At 35.8% G+C, this 27,557-nt stretch overlaps 1 protein-coding gene across 3 annotated transcripts in view; it reads right to left on the bottom strand.

Moving 5' to 3' along the window:
* Positions 1-27,557, bottom strand: part of RPGRIP1L (RPGRIP1 like) — a 98,878-nt gene that overhangs the window by 44,484 nt on the left and 26,837 nt on the right. For 2 of the 3 annotated variants that reach the window (XM_070388427.1, XM_070388425.1), the window contains exons 9-16: positions 26,429-26,502; positions 20,642-20,781; positions 15,619-15,725; positions 15,338-15,388; positions 14,495-14,674; positions 13,836-13,953; positions 5,799-6,251; positions 2,941-3,092 (exon numbers count right to left, since the gene is read on the bottom strand). In XM_070388427.1, the coding sequence (XP_070244528.1) occupies positions 2,941-3,092; positions 5,799-6,251; positions 13,836-13,953; positions 14,495-14,674; positions 15,338-15,388; positions 15,619-15,725; positions 20,642-20,781; positions 26,429-26,502 (1,275 nt within the window). The remainder of the gene's footprint in view (positions 1-2,940; positions 3,093-5,798; positions 6,252-13,835; positions 13,954-14,494; positions 14,675-15,337; positions 15,389-15,618; positions 15,726-20,641; positions 20,782-26,428; positions 26,503-27,557) is intronic. The other variant, XM_070388428.1, reaches the window with a different exon arrangement.

Raw genomic sequence — 27,557 nt, 5'->3', positions numbered from 1 at the left:
TACAGTAGTAATACAATGAAAAGTAAACAGCAGCTGCCAACCCCCAAACACAATAATTTTGTAAATGGACCAAAAGACTGCAGATTTTCACTTCATAGTAAATTTCTCAGTTAAAGACTCTTGACACTTACTCAAAACCAATATTCTCTAGAACCTGTGTACAGACGCTTTTAGCAGCAACTATAAAAGACTGAGCATACATGTAGAGATTGATGTTAAAACAAACAAACAAACAAAAATAAAGCCAAGAAAGTAGTCTGATGTTTTTTAATTCTATTTAATGCTTAACAAGTAAAGTGAGCAGATAGGTTCAAAGTTAGTTAGAATTTTATTAAGAGCTAATCCTTCAACTATTCCAGTTATTCTCATCATATCTCATTCTTAAGTGAGAACTAATGAACTTGATGGTACCCACTCAGAGAGACAATTTTGTTATATTTGGGTTGGCCCTCATCCTGAACCAATGGGATTTGAGGACAGCAGATACCTGAGGCCAAGGAACAAGGGAACAGAGTGAGAGATAAACTTTGGAGGGGTAAAATCTTGAATTGGAGGGACTTTTCAGAAGAGAGATTAGCAAAGGGAGTTATCAGGCAGAGTTGGAAGCTACTCTATGGCCCTCTATGGAACTATTATTACTCAGACAATTGGTGCACAAGTACTCTAGCGAACAACTGCCTTGATGAAATGCTAAGCCTTTCCTAGCCAATGTGATCTGGGGCAAAACAATGTAGTAATGCAATGTCAGAGAACTCTCCACCTCCCATGCAGGACCCCTCTTTTACTCTATTTTTGAATCTGGATTGAACATCTGGAACTTTTGATTCTAGAGAAGCTTATAAGAGAAAGAAAACAGAACTGAAGTCATAATCTCCTTAGTGGAGACATGTGGTGGTATGGATAGGGGAAATCTGAGAAGGGAATCACAGTACTGCTTTCCCAGGGCTAGTTAGCATCCGGCTATAGAGGGCTGAGTGGAATGATTTACAAAGTACCCCTTCTGCTTCTCCCCTCAACCCTACCCACAAAAGCTGAAGTTCCACCACTAAATGGCTCATTCAAATCATAAACTGAAATCTAAAACTCTTCAAATTACAAACATTAATAAATCATGTGGTTTCACTATTTCTAATTCCCTTTTTCATAATGGCATTTCCCAAGGTGTGCTCTGAAGAACATTAATCCAGAACGATGATCGCTGGGACATGGGTGCCATTCTTTAAGTTTGGGAATCAATGTTATATTAATCATGGTTCTTTTAATTGAAAGCTATAAAAACTGGTTTCACCAAGCAAATACAATGAAAAGAGACTTTAATATAAGAGCATGCATAGTCACTCAGTCATAGGTCTGATTTTTTTGCAACCCCATGGACTATAGCCCGCCAGGCTCCTCCGTCCATGGAATTTTCCTGGGAAGAATACTGGAGTGGGTTGCCATTTCCTTCTCCAGGGGATCTTCCTGACACAGGGACTGAATCCACATCTCTAACATCTGCTGCATTGGCAGGTGGCTTCTTTACCACTGCTCCACCTTGGAAGCCTTTAATGTAAGGCTATAGGGCTATTTCACACAACTGTGTAGCAGAAATGTGGTTGTGTCTTAGGAAGGGAATGGGACTGGAAAACTATAGGAATTTACTCTCCATCTCGTTCTTCATTTTTCTCTGTATGCTTGCTCATTATTCTCTTTCTAGATACATTTTCTTCCCTTTGCAGTTTAACATGATGGCAGATGGCTGCCCTATAGCTCCCAGCTTCCCACGTTTCAGCCATGGAGAGTCTTACTTTCTCTTGATCTCAGAAAGCAGAATCTGATTGGCTCAGTTGGAGGCAGGTGGCTATTACTAAATCATTAATTATAATTGGGTGGAGTGGGAGAGAGCAGGATCATCAAATGTACAGCTGGCCACCGGGGGCCCAGCCCCATGGATTGGAAGAGAGGCCAGTTCCAAGTGAAAAAAGAGAACTGTGCCTTGAACAGACATTCCAAAATATTTCTACTATATTCTATCCCTTTGTTACTTAAGTGTATACTTCATGTTTCCTCCTGAGATTCACATTATACTCAAATCTCAAAAGAAGCCCTAAAGTCAAGGATCTTATTTAACTTTGCTCAATTCAGTCTTTTCTGAATTTATTGGATCATGGAATTCTTCTGGAAATAAGACTGTTAAGATTTCATGAAACACAGTTTGGAAAATGCTCCTCTGAGGAATTGCTTTTAAACCTCCAATTCTCAGTAAAAGAATATTCATTTTATATTCTACTTTGCATTTCAGAAAGCTACAGGGTTCTGAAACAGCTTGGAAGAAGTTGGAAACGGTTGGAAAAAAAGAATAACTGAAACTCCAAGAATAGCTATTCATTTCCTTAACAGCAGAAATTGTAATTAAAGTTACAACTGATGTGTAATATTAGCATTGCAATTCTATTTTTCAAAAGTGTCCTGAATAGCACAAGGGAGTTCCTTTGGGGTGACGGATCAATTCTGTATCTTGATTGTGGTGGTTGATACATGATTATATACAAATGATAAAACTGCATTGAACTCTGTTTCTTCCTACATAAACATACACATACACACACACACACACAGTGTACACGCATACACACGTAAGTGCATGTAAAAACTTAGAAAATCTGAATAAAGTCTGTAGCCTAGTTAATAGTACTGTACCGATGTCAATTTCCTGGCTTTGATACTATACTATAGTTACATAAAATATTACAACTGGGAGAAGCAGGGTGAAGGCTGCACGGACCTCTGTACATTTTTGCTACTTCCTGTTAAGTCTATGATTATTTTGACATAAAAAGTTTAAAAAAAAGCCACTTGATGGCTGTGAAAGAAAGTGATTTCAGTTTAAAGCACGGTAATATAAAGAAATACTATAAAATTTCCGTGTCATAAAAGGGTTGTAAAGTCAAACAAGCTTACCCATTGCATTTGCTCTGGCCCCTTAAAATTTGATGTTATGTATCCCAAAGCCTTTGCCCGTTCTCGATAAAGCCGAATTGCTTGATCCATGGGAACTCTTAATCGGAACCAGTATTCCACTGTGCCAAAATTGGAGATGTCTCCTTTAGTTCCTACAAACCGATACATAATTCACTGTTAAAATGGCCCCATAAATCAAAATATATACCAGTAAAACAAACATCAATAGTATTAGACATTAAAACTATAAATTTTATACTGAATAAAATAATATATGACTTGCACAGATGGTGTGTGACTGGCAAATAACAGAGAAAAAGAGAATAAGTTACTTCTGCAAGTATGAGTTTCACTGTGTGTTAAATATTATTAAAAAACTATGTTTGAGGTAGTCCAATTCACACTATTCCAATCCTCCTAACATGTAAAAAGATTTTTTTCTGATGCTATTTTTTTCTTTTTTTTTAAACAAGCTGCACTCAATGCAGTCTGACAGATACAATATGAAATCTCAAAACTATGAATGTGATATTCCACATTATAATTCAAATTTCAAGAAATCTTTGGCACCTTCCTAATTTTTCTACTGTACCACAAGTACAGGGGAAAACACCATACCTATTGCCAAATCTATACTGTACGTAATACACCCGTGCATGTCTGCCCTGCACATCTTCAGTCCTCACAGTGCTGCCGCTCTTTATCTCTCTTCCTCTGTGACGACTTCCTCCATGGCTCCTGGGGGACCGAAGAGCTCCCTGCTTCCTTTGCAGGAATCAAGGATTATGTCCTCATTAGGGCACTGACTGCTTTGGCAACTGTCACTTCACCAGTTTACTTCTCTACCACACTAAGTTTCTGAGGGCAGGATTTTTTGAACCACGTGAATATATTATCTATGCAATCAATAAAATAAAGTCCCTCCCTAGAACCTAAGTCACCTTCTTTCTTTCTTGAGAAGGCTTCTTCGCTTGGCCTCTAGGATCTCTTGGTTTATCTCTTGGTTTATCTCCCTCTTCACTGGTGACTCCTTAGTTTCCTTTGCTGGCTCTTCCTCTTCTTCTCGAATGCTAAATTTTAGAGTTTCTCAAGGCTCAATCTTTGGTCCCTTTCTCTTTTTTATGTACAGTTACTCTCTCTGTGAAATTATCTGGGTCCAAGGCTTAAAATATATTCTGCATGCTAATGAATCCCACTTTTATATTTCTATCCCTGACCTTCAGACTATTATATCCAACTGCTCATGTGACATTTCCACTTGGCTGTCTAATAGGCAGGTCAATCTTGTTCAGACACTATTCTTAAGTTTTCTTCCTCAAATTTGTTCCTCTACCCGACCTATTTCAACAAATGGCCTCATCATTTTCCTAGCTGTTCACACCAAAATTCTTACCTTGTCTGTTTCTCTTGTTTCTCTACATTCAGTTGATGAACAAGTTTTAAAAGAAGAGTTAATCAACCTACACTGAATATGACTACGTCTTATCACTACTTTCATTACCATCTTAATCCAAGCCACCATTCTCTTTGCACAGATTAATGCAATCGCCTGAAAATGGTCCTATTCCCCCTCTTGGCCGGTATAGACCATTCTTCCCACAGCACCCAGCATGGTTCTTCCAGGATCTGTGTTGTTGGACTTCCCTGGTGGTGCAGTGGATAAGAATCCACCTGCCAATGCACAGGACATGGATTCAATCCCTGCTCCGGGAAGATTCCACATGCTGTGGAGCAACTAAGCCCAAGTAGCATAACTACTGAGGCTGTGAGCTGCAACTGCTGAGCCCGAGTGCTGTAATTACTGAAGCCTGTGAGCCTGTGCTCTGCAGCAAGAAAAGCCACCTGCAGCTAGAGAGGAGCCCCACTTGCTGCAACTAGAGAAAGCCAGAGTGCAGCAATGAAGACCCAGCACAGCCAAACAAACAAAAAACAAAAAGAAAAACTATGTGTGATCTCTTACCTCACCTTCTCAAAAGTATACAATGACTTGCCTCAGTCAGAGAAAAAGACAGTCCAAACATGACCCACAAAGCTCTACAGCATGATCTGATCCCTGCCTACTGCTTTAACGTCATCTCTGCTCTAGTCACAGGCCTCCTCGACGTTCCTCCAATTGGTCAGGTTTGTTTTTCCCTCAGGCCCTTGTACTTGCTGTTTCCTCTGCCTGAAAACAATCTTCCCCTGGATCCTGACATGCAGCTCTCTTTTTAAAAAAATATTTTTAAAAAGTATTTGTTTGGCTGTGGGTCCCAGTTGCAGCACACGGGCTCTCTAGTTGTGGTGCATGGGCTTAAGCTGCCCCATGGCTGATATGGATCTTTATTCAGGTCTCTTTATCAATGTCATCCTGTAGGGAAGTCCTTATCTCAATAAGCAACCTTCCATCTCTCTCTTTAGCCTCTTGCTCCGATCATCTTTCTTCACATCTAAGGATAGGTGTATAGTTTTACGGCCCGTCTTCCCCTCTAGAAGGTAAGCTACAGGAGGGCAGGGGCTTCATCTGTCTTATTTATCACTGATCACAGTATTCGCAGTGCTCAGTAACAGTGATAATGATACTCTCTTTAAAAAATATTTGATCAACATACTATAATCAATGTTTTAATCAAACAAAGATATCAACATGGTAAATAAACATTTGTACTAAGAAGCTTTAAAAAATTAACAGCCATTGTACTGACATTATCAATGACATTTAAGAGTGCAATCAACAGTGGGCAGCTGAATCAGACAGAGAACACTGTCCTTACCCTAAAGGCACCTTGAATCTGTGAGAGAAGATATTAATGTGAAATGCCTTATTAATATAGAAACCAATCAGGGATTCAAACAGCCGAAGTCTGTAAGACTATACTCACCAACCAAACTTGCTGTGCAAAATATTCGACCACTTTTTTCTAGAATTTCATGGAATCTCAACTGACAAGCTGCGATTGTTTCATAATCTGTGCTGTAAGCTTGGTGAACCTCAAGAGTCACAGTATTTTTCTGAATGTATTGTAAGAATAAGTCATTAACATGAACGAGGTATTGAGAAGTAAAGTTATATTCTGGGTGAAGGCCCCGTACTATGGGAGTTGTCTGTAGTTCAAAATCATAGAAAGCGTAGGTACAGAAGGTGACAGGCTCTTTATCCCCAGATGCCTGTAAAACTTCGGAAGAAAAGGTTACTTTGTTGATATGGATTTCAAATAGGTTTTCGCCTCGTTCTAAGTGAATGGTTTCATCAAATTCATCAACTGAGTCATCTGGCATGATTTCTGGCTTAAATTTGTACTGCTTGGTGCCATAGGCAATATCCTTTAATTGGGCTGCAAGAGAAGACACACAGTTTAGAGGTTTTAAGGTGTTGACATATAAAGATACAAAGACACATATGAAGTGGTGGGGAATCTGAGGGCTTGCAGTGTATAGTCCCAATCAAATTCTACAGCTACACTGTTTTTCTGTAACTGATACTGTGTTTTAAAGAAATCTATCACTTATTTTGACATCATTTAGTTAAAAAATTAAGTGGTGATACAGGATATACCAGGGAAAAGGAGAAAGAAGAAAAAAAAAAGCCTTTGAATGAATAACTGAGGTAAATATTTAGATTCCACTTGCTCCTTTGGTTTGGCTCTATTATCTTCTCTCCTTTAAAATCAATTTCTCTTTCCACTGCTACCTTCTTGTCAGTTTATCCAAATATATATTTTTCTACTTTTGGGGATGATGGATATGTTCATTATCTTGATTATGGTGATAGTTTCACAGGTGTATATATATGCCAAACTCCCAAATTGTGCACTTTAAAGATGTGCAATTTAAAGTATGTTTATCCAAAGAAATGAACATTTTTAAAAGTTGTGGTATGATCAGAAATTTAAATACTGATTAGAAATTTTATGATAGTAAATAATTATTGTTCATTTTTAGGTATAATTGTATTGTTATTTTTTAAGACCTCAGATGCATCCTGAAATATTTATTGATGAAATGATATGGTATCTGAGATGTGTTTCAAAAGAATATGGGTAAGATAGAAGGGAGTTGGGGATACAGATGAAAAAAGATTGGCTATGAATTGACTGGCTATGTGGTAAGTACATCAGAGTTTACCATACAATTATTTCCACTCATATATGTTTGAACTTTCCCATAAAGAATTAAACAAATTTTTTTAAAATAATAAAACCATTATGCTGGGAAAAAAATAAAGTATGTTCATTATAATTCTATAAAGTTGCTCTTAAAAATATATATATCTTTCTAGATTAGAACATTCCCTCACATCATATACAAAAATAAACTCAAAATGGTTTAAAGATATAAGTGTAAAACCCAAAACCATGAAACTCCCAGAAGAGAACACAGGCAAAACACTCTTTGACATAAGTTATAGCAATATGTCTTCTGGATCTGTCTCCTAAGGCAAAAGAAATAAAAGCAAAACTAAATAAACTGGATCTAATTAAACTTAAAAGCTTTTGGACAGCAAAGGAAACTACTGACAAAAGAAGAAGATAATCTACTGAATTCAGGAAAATATTTACAAATGATGTGACCTACAATGGGCTAACACCTCAAATACATAATATAAAAAAAATGAAACCCAATATGAAAAAAAACCAAAAAACTTCATTAAAAATGGCAGAAGACCTGAATAGATAACTCACCAAAGAAGACATACAGATGGCTGACAGGCACATGAAAAGATACTCAACATTGCTAATTCTCAGAGAAATGCAAGTGAAAACCACAATGAGATACCACCTCACACCTGTCAGAATGGCTATCATGAAAAAGTGTACAAATAACAAATGCTGGTGAGGGTGTGGAGAAAAGGGAACACTTGTATGCTGTTGGTGGGAATATAAACTAGTACAGCCACTATGGTAAGGAGTATGGAAGTTCCTCAAAAAATTAAATAAAAACTACCATATAATCCAGCAATTCCTGGATACATATCCAGAAAAAACAAAAACACTAATTGAAAACATAATACATGCACCCCAATGTTCACGCTGTTGTTCACTTGCTAAGTTGTGTCTGACTCCTTGCAACCCCATGGACTGTAGCACGCCAGGCTCCCCTGTCCTTCACTATCTCCCTGAGTTTGCTCAAATTCATGTCCATTGAGTCGGTATCTAACCATCTCATCCTCTGCTGCCCCTTTCTCCTTTTGTCTTCAATCTTTCCCAGCATGAGGGATGAGAGTCTTTTCCAATGAGTTGGCTCTTCCCATCAGGTGGCCAAAGTACTGAAGCTTCAGCTTCAGCATCAGTCCTTCCACTGAATATTCAGGGTTAATTTCCTTTCTGATTGAGTAGTTTGAGCTCCTTGCAGTCCAAGGGACTGTGAAGAGTCTTCTCCAACATCACCATTTGAAAGCATCGATTTTTTGATGCTCAGTCTTCTTTATGGTCCAAATCTCATCTCACATTCATACATGACTACTGGAAAAACCATAGTTTTGACTATACAGACCTTTGTTGGCAAAGTGATGTCTCTGCTTTTTAATACACTGTCTAGGTTTGTCACAGCTTTCCTTCTGAGAAGCAAGTGTCTTAATGTCACAGCTGTACCCACAGTGATTTTGGAGCCCCCCAAAAATAAGATCTATCACTGCTTCCACTTTTCTCCCTCCTATCTGCCACCATGAAGTGATGGGATCAGATGCGATGACCTTAGTTTTTCTGAATGTTGAGTTTTAAGCCAGCTTTTTCACTCTCCTCTTTTACCCTCATCAAGAGGCTTTTTAGCTCCTCTTTACTTTCTGCCATTAAAGTGTTATCATCTTCTTAACTGAGGTTGTTGATATTTCTCCTGACAATCTTGATTTTAGCTTGTGATTCATCCAGCCTGGCATTTCACATGATGTACTCTGTATACAAGTTAAATAAACAGGGTGACAATATACAGCCTTGATGTACTCCGTTCCTGATTTTGAACCAGTCTATTGTTCCATGTCCAGTTCTAACTGTGGCTTCTTGACTTGCAAACAGGTTTTTCAGGAGGCAGGTAAGGTGGTCAGGTATTCCCATCTCTTTAAGAATTTTCCACAGTTTCTTGTGATCCACAAAAAGGCTTTAGCATAGTCAATGAAGCAGAAGTAGATGGTTTTCTGGAATTCCTTTGTTTTCTCTGTGATTCAATGAATGTTCATAGTAGCACTATTTACAACAGGCAAGACCTGGAGGCACCTAAGTGCCCATCAACAAATGAACAGATAAAGAAGATGTGATTGATACACACACACACACACACACACACATATGTATTACTCAGCCATAAAAAGAATGAAATTCTGATATTTGCAGCAATGTGGATGGACCTAGAGAATATTACACTTAGTGAAATAAATCAGAGAAAGACAAATAGTGTATGATATCACTTATACGTGGAACCTAAAGATGATACAAATATATATGTAAAGCAGAAGCAGACTTCACAGATATAGAAAAAAGCTTGTGGTTACCAAAGGGGAGAAGGAAGTAGAGGGACAAACTAGGGAGTATGGGATTAACAGATACAGACTACTATGTATAAAATAGATAAGCAACAAGGGTATATTGCATAGCACAGTGAATTATAGCCATTATCTTGTAATGTTTTATAATGAAGTATAATCTACAAAAATACTGAATCACTATGCTGTACCTCTGAAACTAATATATTGCAAATCAACTATATTTCAATAAAAAAATAAAAAGATATGTCTCTTTCTAAATACATGTTTTCCCCCAGGTTACATCCAAACTTCTAAAAAGAGTAATGTCTACTTGTGTCTCCCATTCCTCATGTAACAGACACTCTTCCATCTCCTGTGAAAAGCATCTGCTTTACTTTTCTTGTGAAACTACTCCAGAAAAAGTCACCAATAACCAACTGATTTCTAGAGTGAATGGACTTTGGTCCCGTGTTACTTTGGGATTGGAATGAAACCTGACCTTTTCCAGCCCTGTGGCTACTGCTGAGTTACTTATTTCCTGTGTTACTTGATTTCCTTGCTTAATTGACAATGAAGACCACATCCTCTTCCGTGAACTTTTGTGGGATTCCATGTCTCACCTGCCCTGCTTCTCCTCCTACCACTCTTCTCATTCTTTAAGGGTTTCTCTGCTGGTTTGCTAGGCTTCTGTTTTTATCCGTTTTTTAGTCTATGTTTCATGAGTAACTGTATCCCTGTTTATTTTTTAATTAATTAAATTGAAATATAGTTGACTTACACTCTTGTGCTAATTTCTGCTGTATAGCAAAGTGACTCAGGTATACACATATATACATTCTTTTTCTCTACAGTTTATCCCAGGAGACTGGATACAGTTCCTTGTGCTATACAAGGACCTCGTTGGTTTTTCACTCTAAATGTAATAGTTTGCATCTATGATCCCCAACCTCTTGGTCCACCCTTCTGCCCCTTCCCCTCCCCCTTGGCCACCACGTCTGTTCTCTACGTCTGTGATTCTGTTTCTGCTTTGTAGACAGGTTTGTTTGCGTCATATTTTAGATTTCACATATAAGTGATGCTGCATGGTGTTTGTCTTTCTCTTTCTGACTTAGTTTACTTAGTGTGATCATCTCTAGCTGTATCCAGGATGCTGCGAAAGGCATTCTTTTGTCCGTTTATGACTGGGCAGTACACCATTGTATCTATGCACCACATCTTCTTTATCTGCTCCTCTGCTGATGGACATTTAGGTGGTTTCCATGGCTTGGCTACTGTGAACAGTGATACTGTGAGCATAGGGGTGCATATATCTTTTCGAATCATAATTCAGTCTGTTTATGCCCAGGAGGGGGACTGCTGGGTCATATGGTGATTCTGTTTTTAGTTTCCTGAGGAACCTTCATACTGTTTTCCAAGGTGGATGCACCAACTTACATTCCCACCAATAGTGTGGGAGGATTCCTTTTTCTCCACACCCTCTCCAATATTTGTTATTTGTAGACTTAAAAATTTTTTTTTTTATTTATTTGGCTGCATGAGGTCTTAGTTGTGGCATGCAGATCTTCAGCTGCAGCATGTGGGATCTAGTTCCTTGAACAGGGATTGAATCTGAGCCCCATGCATTGGGAGCACAGAGTCTCAACCACTGGACCATGGAAGCCCTGTTATTAGTAGACTTTTTGATGATGGCTCTTTTGTCAGGTGGTACCTCATTGTAGTTTTTATTTGCATCTCTAATAATTAGTAATCCCATCCCCTTTTATGACTTCTGTTACTATCAATATACTGAAGACTCGATATTTCTATTTTTAATTGAGATTTTTTTCCCTAAATAACAGACTCACATATTAAGTGGCTTGCTGAGCCCTCTATCTAGATACTCTCTAGGCACATCAAACTTAATACACCTAAAGGAGAATGACTCATATTCTCTTCGAGTTATTTCTGGACTTTGAATTCCAAGTGAATGTGTTAGCCTACATCCAGCTGCCTAAGCTGGATACCATGGAGTCACCCTAGGTTGCTCTTTGGCTTTGCGCTCCCCACATCTGTAGGGTCACTGCTATTCAAAAATATTTCCTAAGTCTTTAGCAAATCTGTCCCTGTCTTCTCCACCTCCACTAATGCTACCTTACTTACACCCAGAGTGTTTATTACCTAGATTATTAATGGAGCCCAAACTTCTTCATTCCTTCAAATTTTACTCATTCTTCCCAAAACCTATAGCATAGTCTCCAAAATGTGGTTTTGTGTACTACTTCCTACCCAAAGATTCCTTGGTGCTTCTCTAGGTTAATAAGGTTCAAACTCATGCAGGTGGCGAACACGGCTTTCAGCATTTGGTTCTTTCCAGTTGTATCTCCAAGTTTTCCTCCTTTACCAATCCTGAGTTCCAAACTGATGAAATCATATGCAGTTTCTCAAATCAATGGTGGTGCTTCACATTTGGGGCATTTTTACCTGCCTCATCTACTGCGTGGAATGCCTTTCACTGCTTTTATTTAGTGGTGAATTCTGTCATTATTAAAGACTCCAAGCCTACTGTGCGGAGTCATCCCTGAATCTTCAGATACAAACAGGCATTCTCTCCTCAATGTTTCCTAGGTAGCTTTTTCATTTTCCTAACTTCACACTCTTCACAGTAAAGTGTGTCTACTTACTTGTTGACATCTTTTGAGTTTGAGCTTTTTTCCTATTTGTATTCTCACTGCCTAGCACTTTGCTTAGGATATGTTAGGAACATGAGCATGTTTATGGAATTAATCAATGAATTTAGGAAACAAATAAAATATATTGCTAAAGACTTAGTGACACTTGAAAGGAACGAACATCTCAAACTATGTGACCTTCCTGTTATTCATGAAAATTTCATTAAGCAAATTTTTATTGAATACTACTTGAAATAAAAGGAACACATGCTCTTTGACTTTCAGAAACCCTGTTCATTCAGATAGATTATTTATTGAATTCTTCTACTTAGAGCAGTGGTTCTCCGAGTGTGGTCTGGGAACCCTTGAGGGTTCCTGAGGCTGTTCTGGAGGTCTGTGAGGTTAAAACTATTTTTAAAATAATACTAAGATGTTATTTGCCTTTCTCATTCTTATTCTCTTACAAATGTATAATAGGGTTTCCCAGAATCTACAGGATGTGTGATATCATAACCGATTGACTGCAGAAGCAGATATAAACACCCAGCTGTTTTCTATTAAGACAGACACTAAAAAGACTTGCAAAAATGTTAAACAATTTAAAAAGTTTAAAACAGTGTCACTTGTCTCACTGTTTTTTTGGTATGAAAAATGCAGCTTTTAAAAAATAAATACTATAATTTATGTTAAATATGTATTGGGTTTATTATTATTATTTTAGCATGACAAATATTTTTTAAATTTCTCATTTTTAATTTCTAATATGGTAAATATCTTAAGTATAACCCATATAAACTCATGCCTTTTGGATTCTCAGTGATCTCTAAGAGTGCAAAATTACTGCTGGCACAGATTACCGAGTTTAAGTGCTGCATGGCAGAGAACATGAAAGAGAGACAAAGTATTTATCATTGGAGAATTTATATACTGTAGTCATAGAGAATATGCAAAACTGCAATGGTGAAGAACACATATAATACAATCTCCAAACATATCTTTTAAGTACAGTTCAGTTCAGTTGTTCAGTCATGTCCGACTCTTGGCGACCCTATGAACCGCAGCATGCCGGGCCTCCCTGTCCATCACCAACTCCCGGAGTCCACCCAAACCCAAGTCCCTTGAGTATGTGTGAGCAAAAGTGGTAAGTGCTGAGATAGTCTTTTTCAAAGTATAATCTTATCCCTGTATCTGAATTGCTTGGAATTATTTCTAAATATACAGAATCACAGGCTCCAGGATCTCTAGGAGTAGGACCCAGGAAGCTACCTATGAAACAAGTTCCCAATGTTATTTTCTTACTTGCTAAAGTCCGCAAACCACTGTGGGGGCATTTCAAGGAGAGGGGTGGCTAGGAGTAATGGGAGCCAGCTTCCCGACACAGGCATGCACTGAGTTAGATTTTGAAGTGGGGAAGGGTTATATCTTGGAGTGAGAGAAGAAAGGAGGTTCAGTTGGAGCAGACAAAGGCCTGGTGGTGGGCCAGAGTAAGATGAATCTGACCAAGAGCAAGCAGCAGACTTTTTGGCTGAGAGGCAAGAGAAATTAGAAATGAGGTGCTTAAATTTAGTCTGTGGTACTTTATGAAGTACTCTGAAATCTTGCCTGTGACACCAAATTAAAAAAGCAGTAGGGCATTCTTGAGTAGAGAAGTATCAGATAAAATCAGCCTTTCTGGTAAACTACTATTATCGTTAATAAATTGGGGGAAAAAAAGAGCAAAAAGAAATTGTGAGTGTACACTTGGATGACATTTTCAACTGCTGTAAAAATCCACTCCTCTAGTCACCATGGACAAAGAACTGTGCACACTGTACCTTCTAGTTTCTGGATGCGTGCAGCCCGGGTATCAAGAAGATGAACATACTGTTCCACTTTAAGTTCATAATCTTGCTGCAGATTTTCCATCTTCTGGGTCACTGCCTCAACTTCCATCTAAATAAAATACAGATAAACAGCTTCATTACTTAGGATCTGTTCCATTAAAAAAATTTTTTAAAGCAACTATGATTCAAGCAGACTTTAGATCCTGGGGATACCAGGAGCTGTAAACCATTGTTTCCTGACTTCAAAGAGCTTACAGTTTAGAAAATTATGCTTGACGATGTTCATTAATTAGGAGTGAAATCCACACAACTCTGGATTCCTTTTAAGGAGTGATATTCCCATTAGTTAAAAGCTAATATAAACATGGCTGTGGCAGGACCTTAGGAGAAACTATAACTCAGCTGCAGAGTGTGCTAACACTAGTAAAGGGGGAATTCATCACCACAGTTCACTCTCTAAAACCAAGGACTTAAAATTATTTGTTTTAGAACTCTTTAGTCTAAGTATCCAGTTACAAGGCTAAATTCCGAGCATGTGGTAACACATGACAATTTATAATAGATGATAGTAGATGATACTGCTTTAAAATGCAAATCATCAGTAGAATATTATAGGAAACCTATCTTCTGGATTTAGTGTATTACAGTACCTGATAATCTTTATTAATTTTATGTTGCATAATTAACATGTTTCTTGTCTTTTCAAGTTCTTGCACTGTTTCTGCATGAGTTGCTTGCAGCTCTTTCATGGACCGTTCTAGATCTTTATTAATTTTACTGTCTACTTTTTCTAAAAATGAAAGGTCTCCATTTTTTTGTGATTTTTGAGCCTAAAACAAAACATGTTTTATTACCAAAACAAGAGTTTCTAAAATGTAATTGTGAATTACACAGATATAGCAAGAAATCATTAACTGAAAACAGATAGATTTTCATTTTCCATTAGGAATAAAGCAGTCCTGATATAGAATACAATATTTGGATAGATATTTGGAACAATTACAGAGAAACAGAAAAACAGTTTATTACTCCATGATGCAAAAAAGAATCAAGTGCATTGATTTCTATTTCTTCATTTGATTAAAATCTACACTGTGATGACCTAAAAGAAAAGAAATGTATTTTTGTGTGTCTCCTTATAAATAACAGAATATTCTAGAACTGGAAAATATCTTCTGGTGACATGTATAATTCAGTATTTTACTTAAGATAATAGGGTGCACCAATGTCTCATAGGACAGAAAATTGTTAATTAGTCTTATAGTGGGGCACATAAAAGTGAAATGTTTGTTACAGTTGGAGAAAGTGCTTTAAACATGAGTTTTTGAGGTCTACTTTAATGTGATTTTGATGTCATTATGAAATATGTATATGCTATAACTAAATGTCACCTGACCACTTTCCTGAATAATTCATTCTGCAGATAAGGGTCATCATTATGCCGAAACACTTATATGTAGACATGAAATTCATGGTGAAGTTTAGAAAGTTACCTTTATAAGCAGGAGAGCTTCACTCAGTTCATCAGCATTAATATCACTCTCCTGCAAAAGACAGAGTAAGTAAAAGCTCACCATGAGATATTCATGGAAAGTACAAGAGATATTCCAACTACGCAGATTACCCTCATGGAACATAAGCTGCCAGATACCATGGGTTAATAAACTAAGTTGTATATTTGTATTCTGTTGCTTTGTGGTACAGTGTTTTCTTGATGTATAAAGTAGTTAGATAAAAATTTGGAGTTCATTTTCTAAATAAGAAAATGGTTCACCTGGTTGTAAAACTTCATGCGGTTTTTAAGTTCATCAAGTTGTTGCTTTTGTTCCAGGTACTGTAACTGGAGTTGTCTATTTTCTTGACTGATTTTCTCATTTTGGTCTTAAAAATAAAGTCAACACAATTAGAAAGTTAAGTGAGAAAGAGGTAGAAGAACACATTTTAAGTTAACTTAACTTGTGATACACACCCAGCTTGAGCTAGTATTGTTGTGGCCAGAGAGGAAATTAAGCTCACACCTTAGACAAAGGCAGCAGGGGAGTGAGGAAGAAACACACACTATCATGTGTCCACCATATGATTCACTGGCTTATCAGAAACTTAAGACTGAGGTTCACAGTATTAATATAAGGAAATTGTGCCTCTGGGACTTCAAAGGAACATACTATCTAAAATACCTAAGAAAATACGTTTCTAAATCTATGACTTTTACTTACTTATTAAGGGTCCTGAAAGGCATGCAAAAAAAAAAAAAAAAATGTGTCTTTTAGTGTTTTTAAAATCGACTTTCTTGAGTTATCTTTTCCCCATTTAGCATAAGGTCTTTTTTAATTAAAACAAGATAATTTCTCTGATAATAACTCTGGATCCATAATTATCATCAACCCCATTTTTTAAAAACTCTGTTAAGGTGAGAGAAATGGATTCTCAACCAGTGCATGGTAGTATCAATAATAATTCATGGGCATTCTTTATTCATTGAGTTCATGATATTAATTAGGACATGGACTCAGAGCTATCATTATGGGATGGAGATAGGTTACCCTTGCCTATGTGCTTATTCACTAGGACCCACAAGCTGGGGTACAGGGAAGAGCTACAGAAGACAGCAAATCCATAGAGAGTCGAATTTTTTACCCTTTGCCTTAAATATGCTTAACTTAAAAAAAAGCATAATGGCTAGCTAACAAATCTATCCTTCAGTCCTATGTTCTTAAGTGTCTTCTCCACTAGAGATCGTTGTGGTGGTCAAGTATTCTCCTCTGTTGTCTCCCTGTGGACTGACTCTAAACCATGTCATCCAAAGTGTCTCTACTAATTTCATCCTGCTCACAGAGATTTATGGTTATCATAAGTCCTCAACTCAAGTTGTACATTTTTGTTTCCTTTTCTTAAAAAAAAAAGGGAAATCAACATATTTGCCAAGAATTTCTTACATGAATACATTTGCACACTGACTGCAATTTATACAAAGCTGTTTCTGACTTTTATAAAGCTTTGCGTTCCCAAGACATAAATGCTACATATAAGCAAAAACTGTAAATCACACAGTTAAGAAGAAATGGATTAAATTAGAATATTTTTAATATGACATATTTCTGGCAAACTAAGAAGAAAAGTTACCCTAGGGTATGTGAAACCATTTAAATATCAAATATGTAAATATTTTTCTTATTGATGAAAGGTTCAAAGGTTATCCTAGAGTATAAACTGCTACTATTGGGTGAACTAAATGAAAGAATTTTCCAATGTGAACAATACTTGAAAAATTTTAAGGTAAAGCTCAAATATTTATCTCTAAACTAAAAATTAGGATTAATAATAAATGTGAGTTATTATGAGATAAATTTGCTTTTTTGGTCAGAGAGTAAAACAATAATGTGAAACCCTTTATTTGATGTTGATTAGGTTAAAACAAAATCCAGACTAGGTAACAAAAAGAAGGTAAATGTAGTGAGAAAGATGTAAAACCAAGGTCCTAGGGATAATGTAATTTCCTTCTCTGGCCAGTGAAACTTTTAGGGGTTCTGAGGGGGACCTAAAGTGTAAGGACATGACTGCTCCATCTGGACTGCTCCATCCAGATGCAGTATATATTACTTCTATGCTCTAGTTTTTCTGGTCTCTCAACTTTTCAGAGCAGGGTATATGTTACTGGTGTAAATAAACTTATTCAAATGTTCCTTCCTTTACTGACTTTTGTTTCAACAACCACATCCCCACTTCACTGGTTATTTTTAAAACCAAGGCTTTATTAGTGTGAAAACAATTTATTAATGGGAGAAGGTATTACTGAGTAACAACAACTTTCTCTCTGTAGAATTTTATGTAGAATTATCTACTATATTTTTCCTTTCTTAAACTGTTTATTGGGGGATATAACTCCTGGAACTTTAAAAGTACGGAGACATTATAGTTCAAAGAGGAAATAGACTTGCTGAATTATAATATGAAAAATCAAAGCACTCTGTACAAGATGAAAAATAACCTCCTTACCTTATGATTTGACAAAAAGCAGGTTAAGCTAAACAGCATTTTATTCAAATGAGATAACATTTCACTCTTTTAAAATTATGTTCTTCGAGCACACCATTAATAAGCAGAGTGCAGAGAACAATTCAACTAAACAATTTTCAGAGCTCCTTTGTGCTAATATCTTCAGCTGTGATCAATATAACCATATGTATTATGCTGAATTATGCATTTCAGCTAAAGATAGAAAGGAACTTTCAAAAGCAGGCCCTTAAACACATGCAGTTAATTTAAGCATTAACCAAATGCAAACTGCATTTACATATCCTTCCCCCACATATTCACACAATCTGAAACTAATTTGTACCTTGAATAAAGAGGTGAGTATTCTCTAAAAATAATTTGCCAGTTAGATGAATGACTACAAGAAGCCAGGGAAACATCTTCTGGCAGAGAACACTTGATACATAAGAAAGTAAATGTGTGAAGAGACTTCAAAGTAAAATGAAACAATTTCAAAATCTGTAATACAAAAAGGAATTTTCTAAATATTAAAAGGTTTCCTTAAATAGATAAATTTAATTTTTGGTTTAATACTTCCTGGAAAAAAATTGTTTAAAGGCTGTATTATTTTTCTTATAATCTATCTGAACATTTTCACAAAGAAACAAAAACTTGAAACTAGTAGAACTGTAAATTTCAGGTATTCAAGCAAAAATAACTAAAATAAGTTGAACTAAAAAAAAAAACAGATTTGGTTCTAGCAGTTTTTCTTAAGCAAATAATTGGATAAATGTGTAAAGATCTGTGCAGAAAGATGTTCATGATACTTAAAAAAGCTGAAGCTATTTAAAAATTCATCAATAGACGGCTGTTAAACTGTCTATGGCAGATCCTCACACTGGAAAACTATGACAGCCATTATGAATGATGATGTGGATTTACCATATACTTTTTTAAAAAGCACATTAAATTACATGTATACTTATAGAAACAACTCTGGAAAGACATATATAAATAATAGTGATTATTTTGTGGGTTGTGGGATTGAGTGACTTTTAGAAGAAATTTTTTTGTTTATTGGACTCTTCTTTTTTAATAATGCACATGAGTTATTTTCATTATTTAAAAAATCTGAAAAGACTTAAGAACCAGTAAGAAAAAAAGATAAGGAATGCACTAGTTGCATTAAAATAACTTAGCAATTGTTGTTTTAAAAATTTATAAGAACCCCCAGAATTAATCCAACAGCAATAAATAGGTTTTCTTAACAACAACAAAAAAAGACCACTAAGATTCTATCCTCTTAAAAGAGTTTCTTTCCAGAGAACAATGTAAATGTGAAAAGATGAGAGTTTGGAAATTTGGGTATCTAGGGAAGAACAGAAAGCAAAGGAGAAAGGTTTATTTCATTTCTCTTTCCTTTAGAATGAACAGAGGAAATATAGAGAACTTCTACTTTGGTGGAAGACTTTATTGAGCAACTACTAAACAAAGCACTCTGTTAGGTATAAAATGCTACACATTAAAATCAGGAACTATATATCTTTGACGTAGAAACTTTAAAATATCCACCCAGTCAGAAATCATGTCACCATTTTATTCTACTCACAATCTTCTAGAAAAAAATTCAGAAACCATCTGCCATCAAATTTAACCACTTGGTAAATATAAATACTGCATATATATTTCATTGAGATTAACACCCCATTGATTACAAGATGTGCTCCAATTTCAGACTTCTTAAAATGCTAAAAAAAAATCAGACCATAATTTAAAAAAATGTTATCACCTTTTTAATGATGCTAAAAAGATGCTTCTCAAATTCAGAGATATTAAAATGGGAAAAAAAATCTTTCTTAGAGTTAACAAAATATGGCAGTGTGATCTAAATCAATATAGAGAATACTGCCTAGATATGTAATTGTTTTTTTTAACTGAGTCCGTATTAAACATTTAAATGTTCTCATGTAACTGAACTGCAAATGTTCAAAAGGAGCAACCTTAATCAGTGGGTTTATCTAGCAGATGAGCAAACACGTACAACACTTGGAGCAAATAATTCACTTTCCTGGTTGTGCATTTGTGAGTATACGTGTGTATAAGATAGTAGAGCAGACATCTACTTTAGTATAAATTATTTTACTTCTATGAGACAAGAAGGGTGAGATCTGGGACTCATAAAGTGTAACTTATTAATGATTATTATTTTAGCAGGGACATCTTGACAAGGCTTCTGTGTTTAAGTTCTCTGTCACAGAGTAGAATTCGACATTTCCCTATTAGAGAGGTCTTCCTTGTCTGCCAGATCAAAAACAGCCAAGAGAGACTTCCGCCCTTCTCGGCTGTCTTCCACTGCCATTTTTCCCCCTTTGCACTTGCCACCACCTGATGTACTGCATATTTATTTAATTACTATCAGTTTCTCCCTCTCAAATTTATGCTGCATGAGGACTAGGTCTTTGTTTATTCATTGCTGGATCCCTGGAACTTAGAATAGTGCCTAGCACATACTGGTGCTCAATCAGCACTTGTTGAGTTGAATAAATTTAGGAAAATTAAACAAACTAAAGACAACCTGAACAAGAGTAACTCTGAGGAAAACTAATTTGTTTGGCATGTATGCTAAGCTGAGTAAAGGGAAATTTGCAGCAAGCACTAAACTCATAAAAGCGAATGACTCTTCATACCGGCTGTGTCCCCAGTACGCAGCAAGGTGCCTGGCAAAGCAACAGGCACCACAATGGGTACTTATCAAGTCAGTGAATAACGATGAATAACATGCATGTTCGAAATGAGTAAGTCAGTAGTCATTTCATATGTACCTCTTTCAGTTTTTAATCTGTCAAGGATTTCAGTTTTGTCTGTGAAATCGGATTTTAAGGCTGTCTCGAGTTGAGCAATCTGTATTTTCAGCTGCTGTTCCTTTAACTTCCATTGCTCTTCATGGGCGGCACTGAAGGCACTGCAAGACACACGTGACAGGCAGGGAAAGCTTGGAAATCAGCGTCAACCGAAAATAATAAAGAGAAAAGCTTTTAGTGGCACAGAGACCACTGTCATCATGTCTTAGGAATTAAGTAAACATATGCTGGTCTGCTGCTGTTGAAACCAAGGCGCCTTTCTCAGGCTGCGGTTAGGGAACATGAAAGAGTTTGTGGGATGAGCAAAGGAACTGGCCTTAATTTAGAGCTCTAAAGTCAGAAAAGTTGGCAGTGTGCAGCTTTTGTGGGACTACTAAAGGAATTCAGATACTGTACATAGTCCAAAGGAATCCACAATTCCAAACCTCAGCAGTAGACCTCAGACAAAACCATCCTCTCCCACGAATGCACCCTCTTAATACAGAGAAATGGGACTCTCCACCTGATCGTTAATTCTAGAGTTTGAACTTTTAAAGAGTCTGTGATAAAAACATATCCACAAAATGTGGCGATTCTGATATTAAACAGCAGTGATCATATAATTTTTTTCCTAAAAAGCAAACAGCAGCAGGCTAAGAACAACCAGTTTTACATTGTTACACATGATTGGGGTGAGAACCCAGTGAGAGGACCTTGATAATAATGTTACAGATAGAATTATTATTCATTAATAAAAGTAGCAGTTTAAACTATCATAAAAATCTACTAATGATCAGACACAGGACACTGGAAGAATCAGCTGCAAAATAACCAAGTAGTATACAGAAGGTGTACAGTAAACATTTGTTTAGGTCACTGGTTTCCAAACACTGGCCTAAAACACCGGTGCTAGGTTAAAAATGCAGATCCTGGGGCCCAGGAATTCACAGTTTTATAAAGCTCCCCAGGTGATAACCAGGTTTTGGGAAAACTGACCTTGATTTGTATTTCAGCAGAAAACTATTATCTGTGAGCCTTGATATGACTGAATAATTATCAGCAGCTTTGACCCTTCTACTTATTTTTAAACCCAGTAAAGGAAGCAGAAATTTACTAAATCTGGTTTTGAACTGATGATGAAACAAATGGAAAAGAAACTTGTTACTGAAAATTGCCGAAACTTGTTACTGAAAATTGCCGTAAATGTTGCTCCCCCCGGCTAGTCTGAGGTTTTATTCCAAAAGAGATACTTTTCTGGGAGGCATATCTTTCAAAAGAACAAAAAACTGTGTATTTATTTTACAGTTTGAATGTTTTTATTGCATTTAAAATAACATGACCTTAAAAATAAATAGAATTCTAGAAGTTTCTCTAAATATGACATCTGTTTTTTCTATCAGTATTCTCATTTCACATATGGAACCTTAAAAAAATACATGGATCTGATATATCAATGTTTCATGTTAGTTTTATCAAAGGTAGAGTTACCTAGGTTTAAATGAAATCCAAATATGTACTTTAAATACTGAAGTAAAGAATATCCCCTTACATTTTCATTTTTTTACACAAATATATTTCCATGTCTGGTCAAATTATGTATACCAAACACATAAAAATATGCATATACGTGAGTGTATATGTGTGTATGCATGTGTGTGTGTGTTTTATATTATTAAAAACATGTACTACCCAGAAAAAAAAATTAGCATGATGAAATAGGCACAACCATACATTATATCAGCTGCTAAAAATTAGAAACAGTAGTATTCCAATAGCATTAGTACCAGCAAAAAGATCACCAACAGTTAATCTGGCAGAAACATCAGAAGCTGTATGTGTTTAAATTAAGAACAATTTAGCAGCCTGGTTTTTCCAAACCCACAAAATACTAGTGTAAATCAGCATAAGTCACTCTGAATTTAGTCCACTGCTATCTTCCCTCTAAATTTAGGATTACATTCCACTGGAGTTTCATGAGGAATTCCTTTTGAATTTACTGTATTCCTCTATGCTTGGAGCCATCTGTGTAACTATAAATGGTAAACCACATCTGGCTCCATTTTCTTTGTAGAGGCTGTGTACATGATTAAATCTGCATATGTGAACAGTCTTTGAGAACCCTTTATTCATGAAAATGTTTTTGTACATTGCCTACAGTGACAACTGAGGAAGGGATCATAGTTGGTCTTTGTGCACATTTCATTGTTACATTATGTTGCTGGAGTGATAAAGAATCCATCTGCAATGGAATGCCCATTGGTTCCTGTGGTCACTGGCATGTCCACTGGCAGTCATGGGTCAGCATACTGTAAGTACACACCCTTGATCAACAACATGGTAAGATTAAAAAAAAAAAGAGCTGAAGAATTCACCTCTACCCTAAAGTCTTTTTTCTTACAGAAGGAATTCCTTTTATTCCAATGTTCAAGGGCATCGTAATGTGAGAGATAGGGAAGAATAAGCTCTAATCCTCCATAAGGAAATCCATAGGTACCTTAGTTAGGCCTAATGGAAATTAAATGCATATTAACATGGGGATATTTCACTTACTAAAGGAAAAATGATTGCCCCAATGTACCCAGTTTGATTTCTGAGAAGCACAAAGTGCTCATTTAGGATCATATGAGCTTCCATGTTTCTTAGAAGATTATAGGGGGTCAGGTGTTCGATTTACAGAAATAGAACACAGAGACTCTATGCATGGTCAGTAGCATGCCCTTAAATTTTGGATATTAGATGACTATCACGTTGTAAAAACTTGAATCATTCAATTCTTAAAATGGTTACTATCATCTTCAGAAACTGGACCAACTCTTCTTTTAAATATGCATTGGATTAGTGTCTCTCAGGAGTTAATACCTTAGAATCACCTTTAAGAGTCTCTGGATTTAAAACTCAAATTGGCTGAATCTGAATTGAATGGTGTTGGGGGTGAGGGACAAGGGCAGGTGGGGAGGTTTCACAGGGGGGGTTAAACCTCCATTTCACTGTTTTCAGGTTACTGATATACATTATAGTTGAGGGACTATTGCATTCATCAGCTGCATTACCCTAAAACTATATACTAATCTCAAAAATGGGACACAGCTTTACTATATTATAGTATAGCTTTTCTCTCTGACCAAATTGAAAGATTTAATTGCAAAAAATTTTAATGAACATTTCTTAAAGTTATACTCATTGCTTGGCAAAGTATCAAAAATGTTTTAACATATTAAAAATGGCTCATACCAAATACTAGCATGAAGATTTTATCTTACCAGATGTTTCTCTAATGTGTCATATGTCAAGTAATAAACACATTCAAAATACCATTTGAAAAGGAAGATGAGAATGCAATCTGCACATCACATTTTTCTACTGAAAACCAGCCAATTCTGAATAACAAACAAATGCTCCCCTCTTAAAAACATGCTATCACTATGACTAACCAAACAGGGAATATATGTAGTTTGTGATGAGCCTTACTTATTGGCAACAATGAATAACACTGCCATGAAATCCAAGAGCTGTAAAGAATCCTGGCGAGGATGTTGATTTTTGTAGAGTTTTTTCAACTATGCTTCTGAAAACACATTATATATTTAAAAAACTGTATTAGAGAATTTTATAGTCCTATTTACTATCATGTGTGCTTGCTGGATTTTGTCCCTAAGTGACATTTTTTTTTGACACAAATGTTTTGACACTCATTATACCCATTTACTTCTACACACTTCACACAAAATTCAAGTGTAAGCAGCATAATGAAGTCTGTTTTTAATGTGGCAGGGAAAAAAAGGTTGCTCAAGCACAAAACACTAAAATAAAACCCTCCAAAGTCAGATTTACACTCTTAGATCACCTTCTAATATGGAAAGATAAATTTCATGATGATAAACTGAGAAAAACATGCCTTTCTTAAAATGTCATTTATGCATTATTCCCAACAAAGTTTAATGTTTTTTTTTTTTTAAAGTTTAATGTTTTTTATTACAAGAAAGTATATTCAGTAGATTCTCATACTGAAGGGGAGTAGAAAATGTAAAAGTAATGACCAAATGGCACTTATACACATGTATTAAGTTCATGCTAAATTACTTGAAATTATAAGACGTTAAGATAAATATTTATAAATTAATAAAAATTTCAAAATCTATGAGAGTTCTATTATTCCATGAATGTTTCCCTCTTGCACATATAATTTTCCACTGCAATTAAAATCAGAGAGATAGACATAGGGGAAAAAAAATCAAGTTTCAGGTTCAGAAGAAATGGATTCTAGTCTTATACTGGGGTTTCAGCAATGCTGAAACTGACTCTGTACAGGTTTCTTAATTTTTCTTGAGTCTTAATTCCCTCATTTATAAGATATGGGGATAACATTTTCTCTGCCATATTATATGGTGATTGTGTGATCTATACAATGAAATTTTAAGATTTCAAACATACAACTACCAAACAGGCATATATCAATATAAACCTATGCATTATTCTGTAGAGACAGATACAATAGGATAATAAATGCTTTACATAAAATTAATCAGGGCTGATGAGAGTGGGACCAGAACAAAGCACTAGGGCCACATGGTCTGGAAGGGGGTCCGAGGGAAATTTCACATGAAGAGTTTTTGCCAGTCTGTCCTCGCTGGAGAGCCCAGGATGTTACTTTGATGTTTGAACCTGCTACTGGTCACCTTTAATATAATAAGCCACTGTGCAAAGATAGTTAACACTAGGATAAGCAACGCAGGTGATACTGTACAATGACATGTCACATTAATTTAGGTATTTTCTCAAAGTAAACCAAAATAAAAGCCTCTCCTTGCTACTTGTTTAATTTGTAAGATGTAAATTTAGCTTACAAAACATATCAAACAAAACCCAGTTAAAAAGTTAAAGCTATATCTGTAGATCAGATAGCTATTTTCTGATGTTTCAGAATGTGACCAATTAGAAGCAACTGTTGAATATCAGCTCTAACATAAATATATATGTCAATATATACAAAATCTACTTACATGTAAATCTGTATTTATCACTTATCGGTATCATACATTGAACAGACTTATAAGTACACACACGTGTGTATCACTTAATTAAACAGTTGTGGAGCAGAATTTTGTTTCTAACATTACTAGAAAGGATTAGTTTTTAAAATACCATAATTATGAAGCAGATTTAAAAAAAAAAAGGAAAGCAGCTCTCTAAAATACATCTTAGGATAAAGATGCGGTGTTTCTCTTTTTAAGAACCAGAAAAAACTAACACCTTTACTTCTCATCAACCGAATTAGGCTCAGCTAACAGGCTGGGTAGCCGAGCAGAACAAACAAGGGCTTGAAGAGACCAAGAGAGGTTCAAATATGATCTCTATTACTTCATAGCTTTAAGAACTCAGGTAAATTTCCCTAATTCTATTTTATTTTCAATTTCTCCAAAGTGGGCATTAACAATACCTGCATTTCCAAGTTGCTGTAAGGAATTTATACCAATGCATAAGCAGGGTATTTATCACAGTGCCTGCACACTTGCAGTCTGTGTTCAAGAAATGAGAGCAGTTTGTCCTGACAACAAAGTGATAGTTTCTTAGTAACAGACTGCTGTTCAGGTTAAAGAACTTATTACCAATCCCTTAAAAAAAGCTTATTTTTCTTTTGTTACATGTATAGCTTTCTTGCAATCAGCTGTGGCTAATTCTTTCATCAATATTAGGTTTTCTGACATTCAGTGTTTTGATAGAAAAGATCTCAAACAAGAGAAGGAGAGAACACATGGAATCACGATTTACCTGTTATAAAGTTTATCATAGTTTTCCTTTAAAAGTTCCCGCTCCTTTTCTAAATCACTAATTCTATCCTGCAGCTGAAATGAAAAGAAAATTACACACTAAGTATATAAAACCACCTAGGGATAAAAAACAAAAACATACGAGGAGACAAACATGTTTCAGTCTTGATTTCTACACTGCAGCCGTGAGCTAGACCACGTATATTGTCTGTATCTAATTTAGCATCAGTTTTTTCCAAGTTGCTAAGTAAACATGAAATTAATATTTCTGTTTTAATTTACTAAGAACGTATGCACTGCTTTATGGCAACATGTGCCAAAACTCAATAAAGGATGTGTTAAAAGCTTGCTATTAGGTTTGGGGAAACATAATATTTTTTTACTCTCCTCCCTGATGGATTCCATCATTATATTCATTTTGTATAAATTTCCAATTCCTCCCCTCCCAAAATTAAAGGATTAAGCTTTCTTTTGGTTTGTGGTTCAAACAAATTGTGTCAGTCACTACTTACTCTGAACACACAATTTCTCATGTTACCTGGAATTTACAAAGAAACAGTAGTACATCTTTCAAATGACTGAACAAATTAAACTATATACCTTGCTTTATCCCAATGTATAAATGAATAATATTTTTAGAAATAAATGTAGGTCAATAATTATATATTGATGACTAAAATGTAGCTTTCTGAATTTATTTCTAGTATTTCAGTTTAATTCACCAGTATATTTTGTTGTTACAACCTTTTCCCATGGATCAGAGTACTCTTAAAATTCATTCCCTTCTCAAAATTCTCTTTTGATGCCAGTATGAGACACTGTAAAAGATTCTTCCAAGATGACAAGAGAAAGTAGGCATCTTATTTCATTTCCATGCTCTTTAAGGACAAAGTTATCAAACTACAGAAAGATTGTGCTAGCTGGGGAACACGAGAAGCAACATGAGTAGGAAGATGAGTTTTTAAACAACTTCTTAGAAAAAAAATAATTTCTCAAAATTGCTGACACTGTACGGCAGAACATTCTCCTCCTTAGAGACAGATATATTCCTATAATTGTTCTGACATCTCAAATGACTAATAAGCTGTTAAGACTGAGACAGTTATATTCCTCAGGTAATCTGGTATCCG

This window comes from Bos mutus, chromosome 18 (genome assembly GCF_027580195.1).
Source record: "Bos mutus isolate GX-2022 chromosome 18, NWIPB_WYAK_1.1, whole genome shotgun sequence".
Taxonomy (NCBI): Eukaryota; Metazoa; Chordata; class Mammalia; order Artiodactyla; family Bovidae; genus Bos; species Bos mutus.
This window is presented reverse-complemented; position numbering and strand designations above follow the sequence as displayed.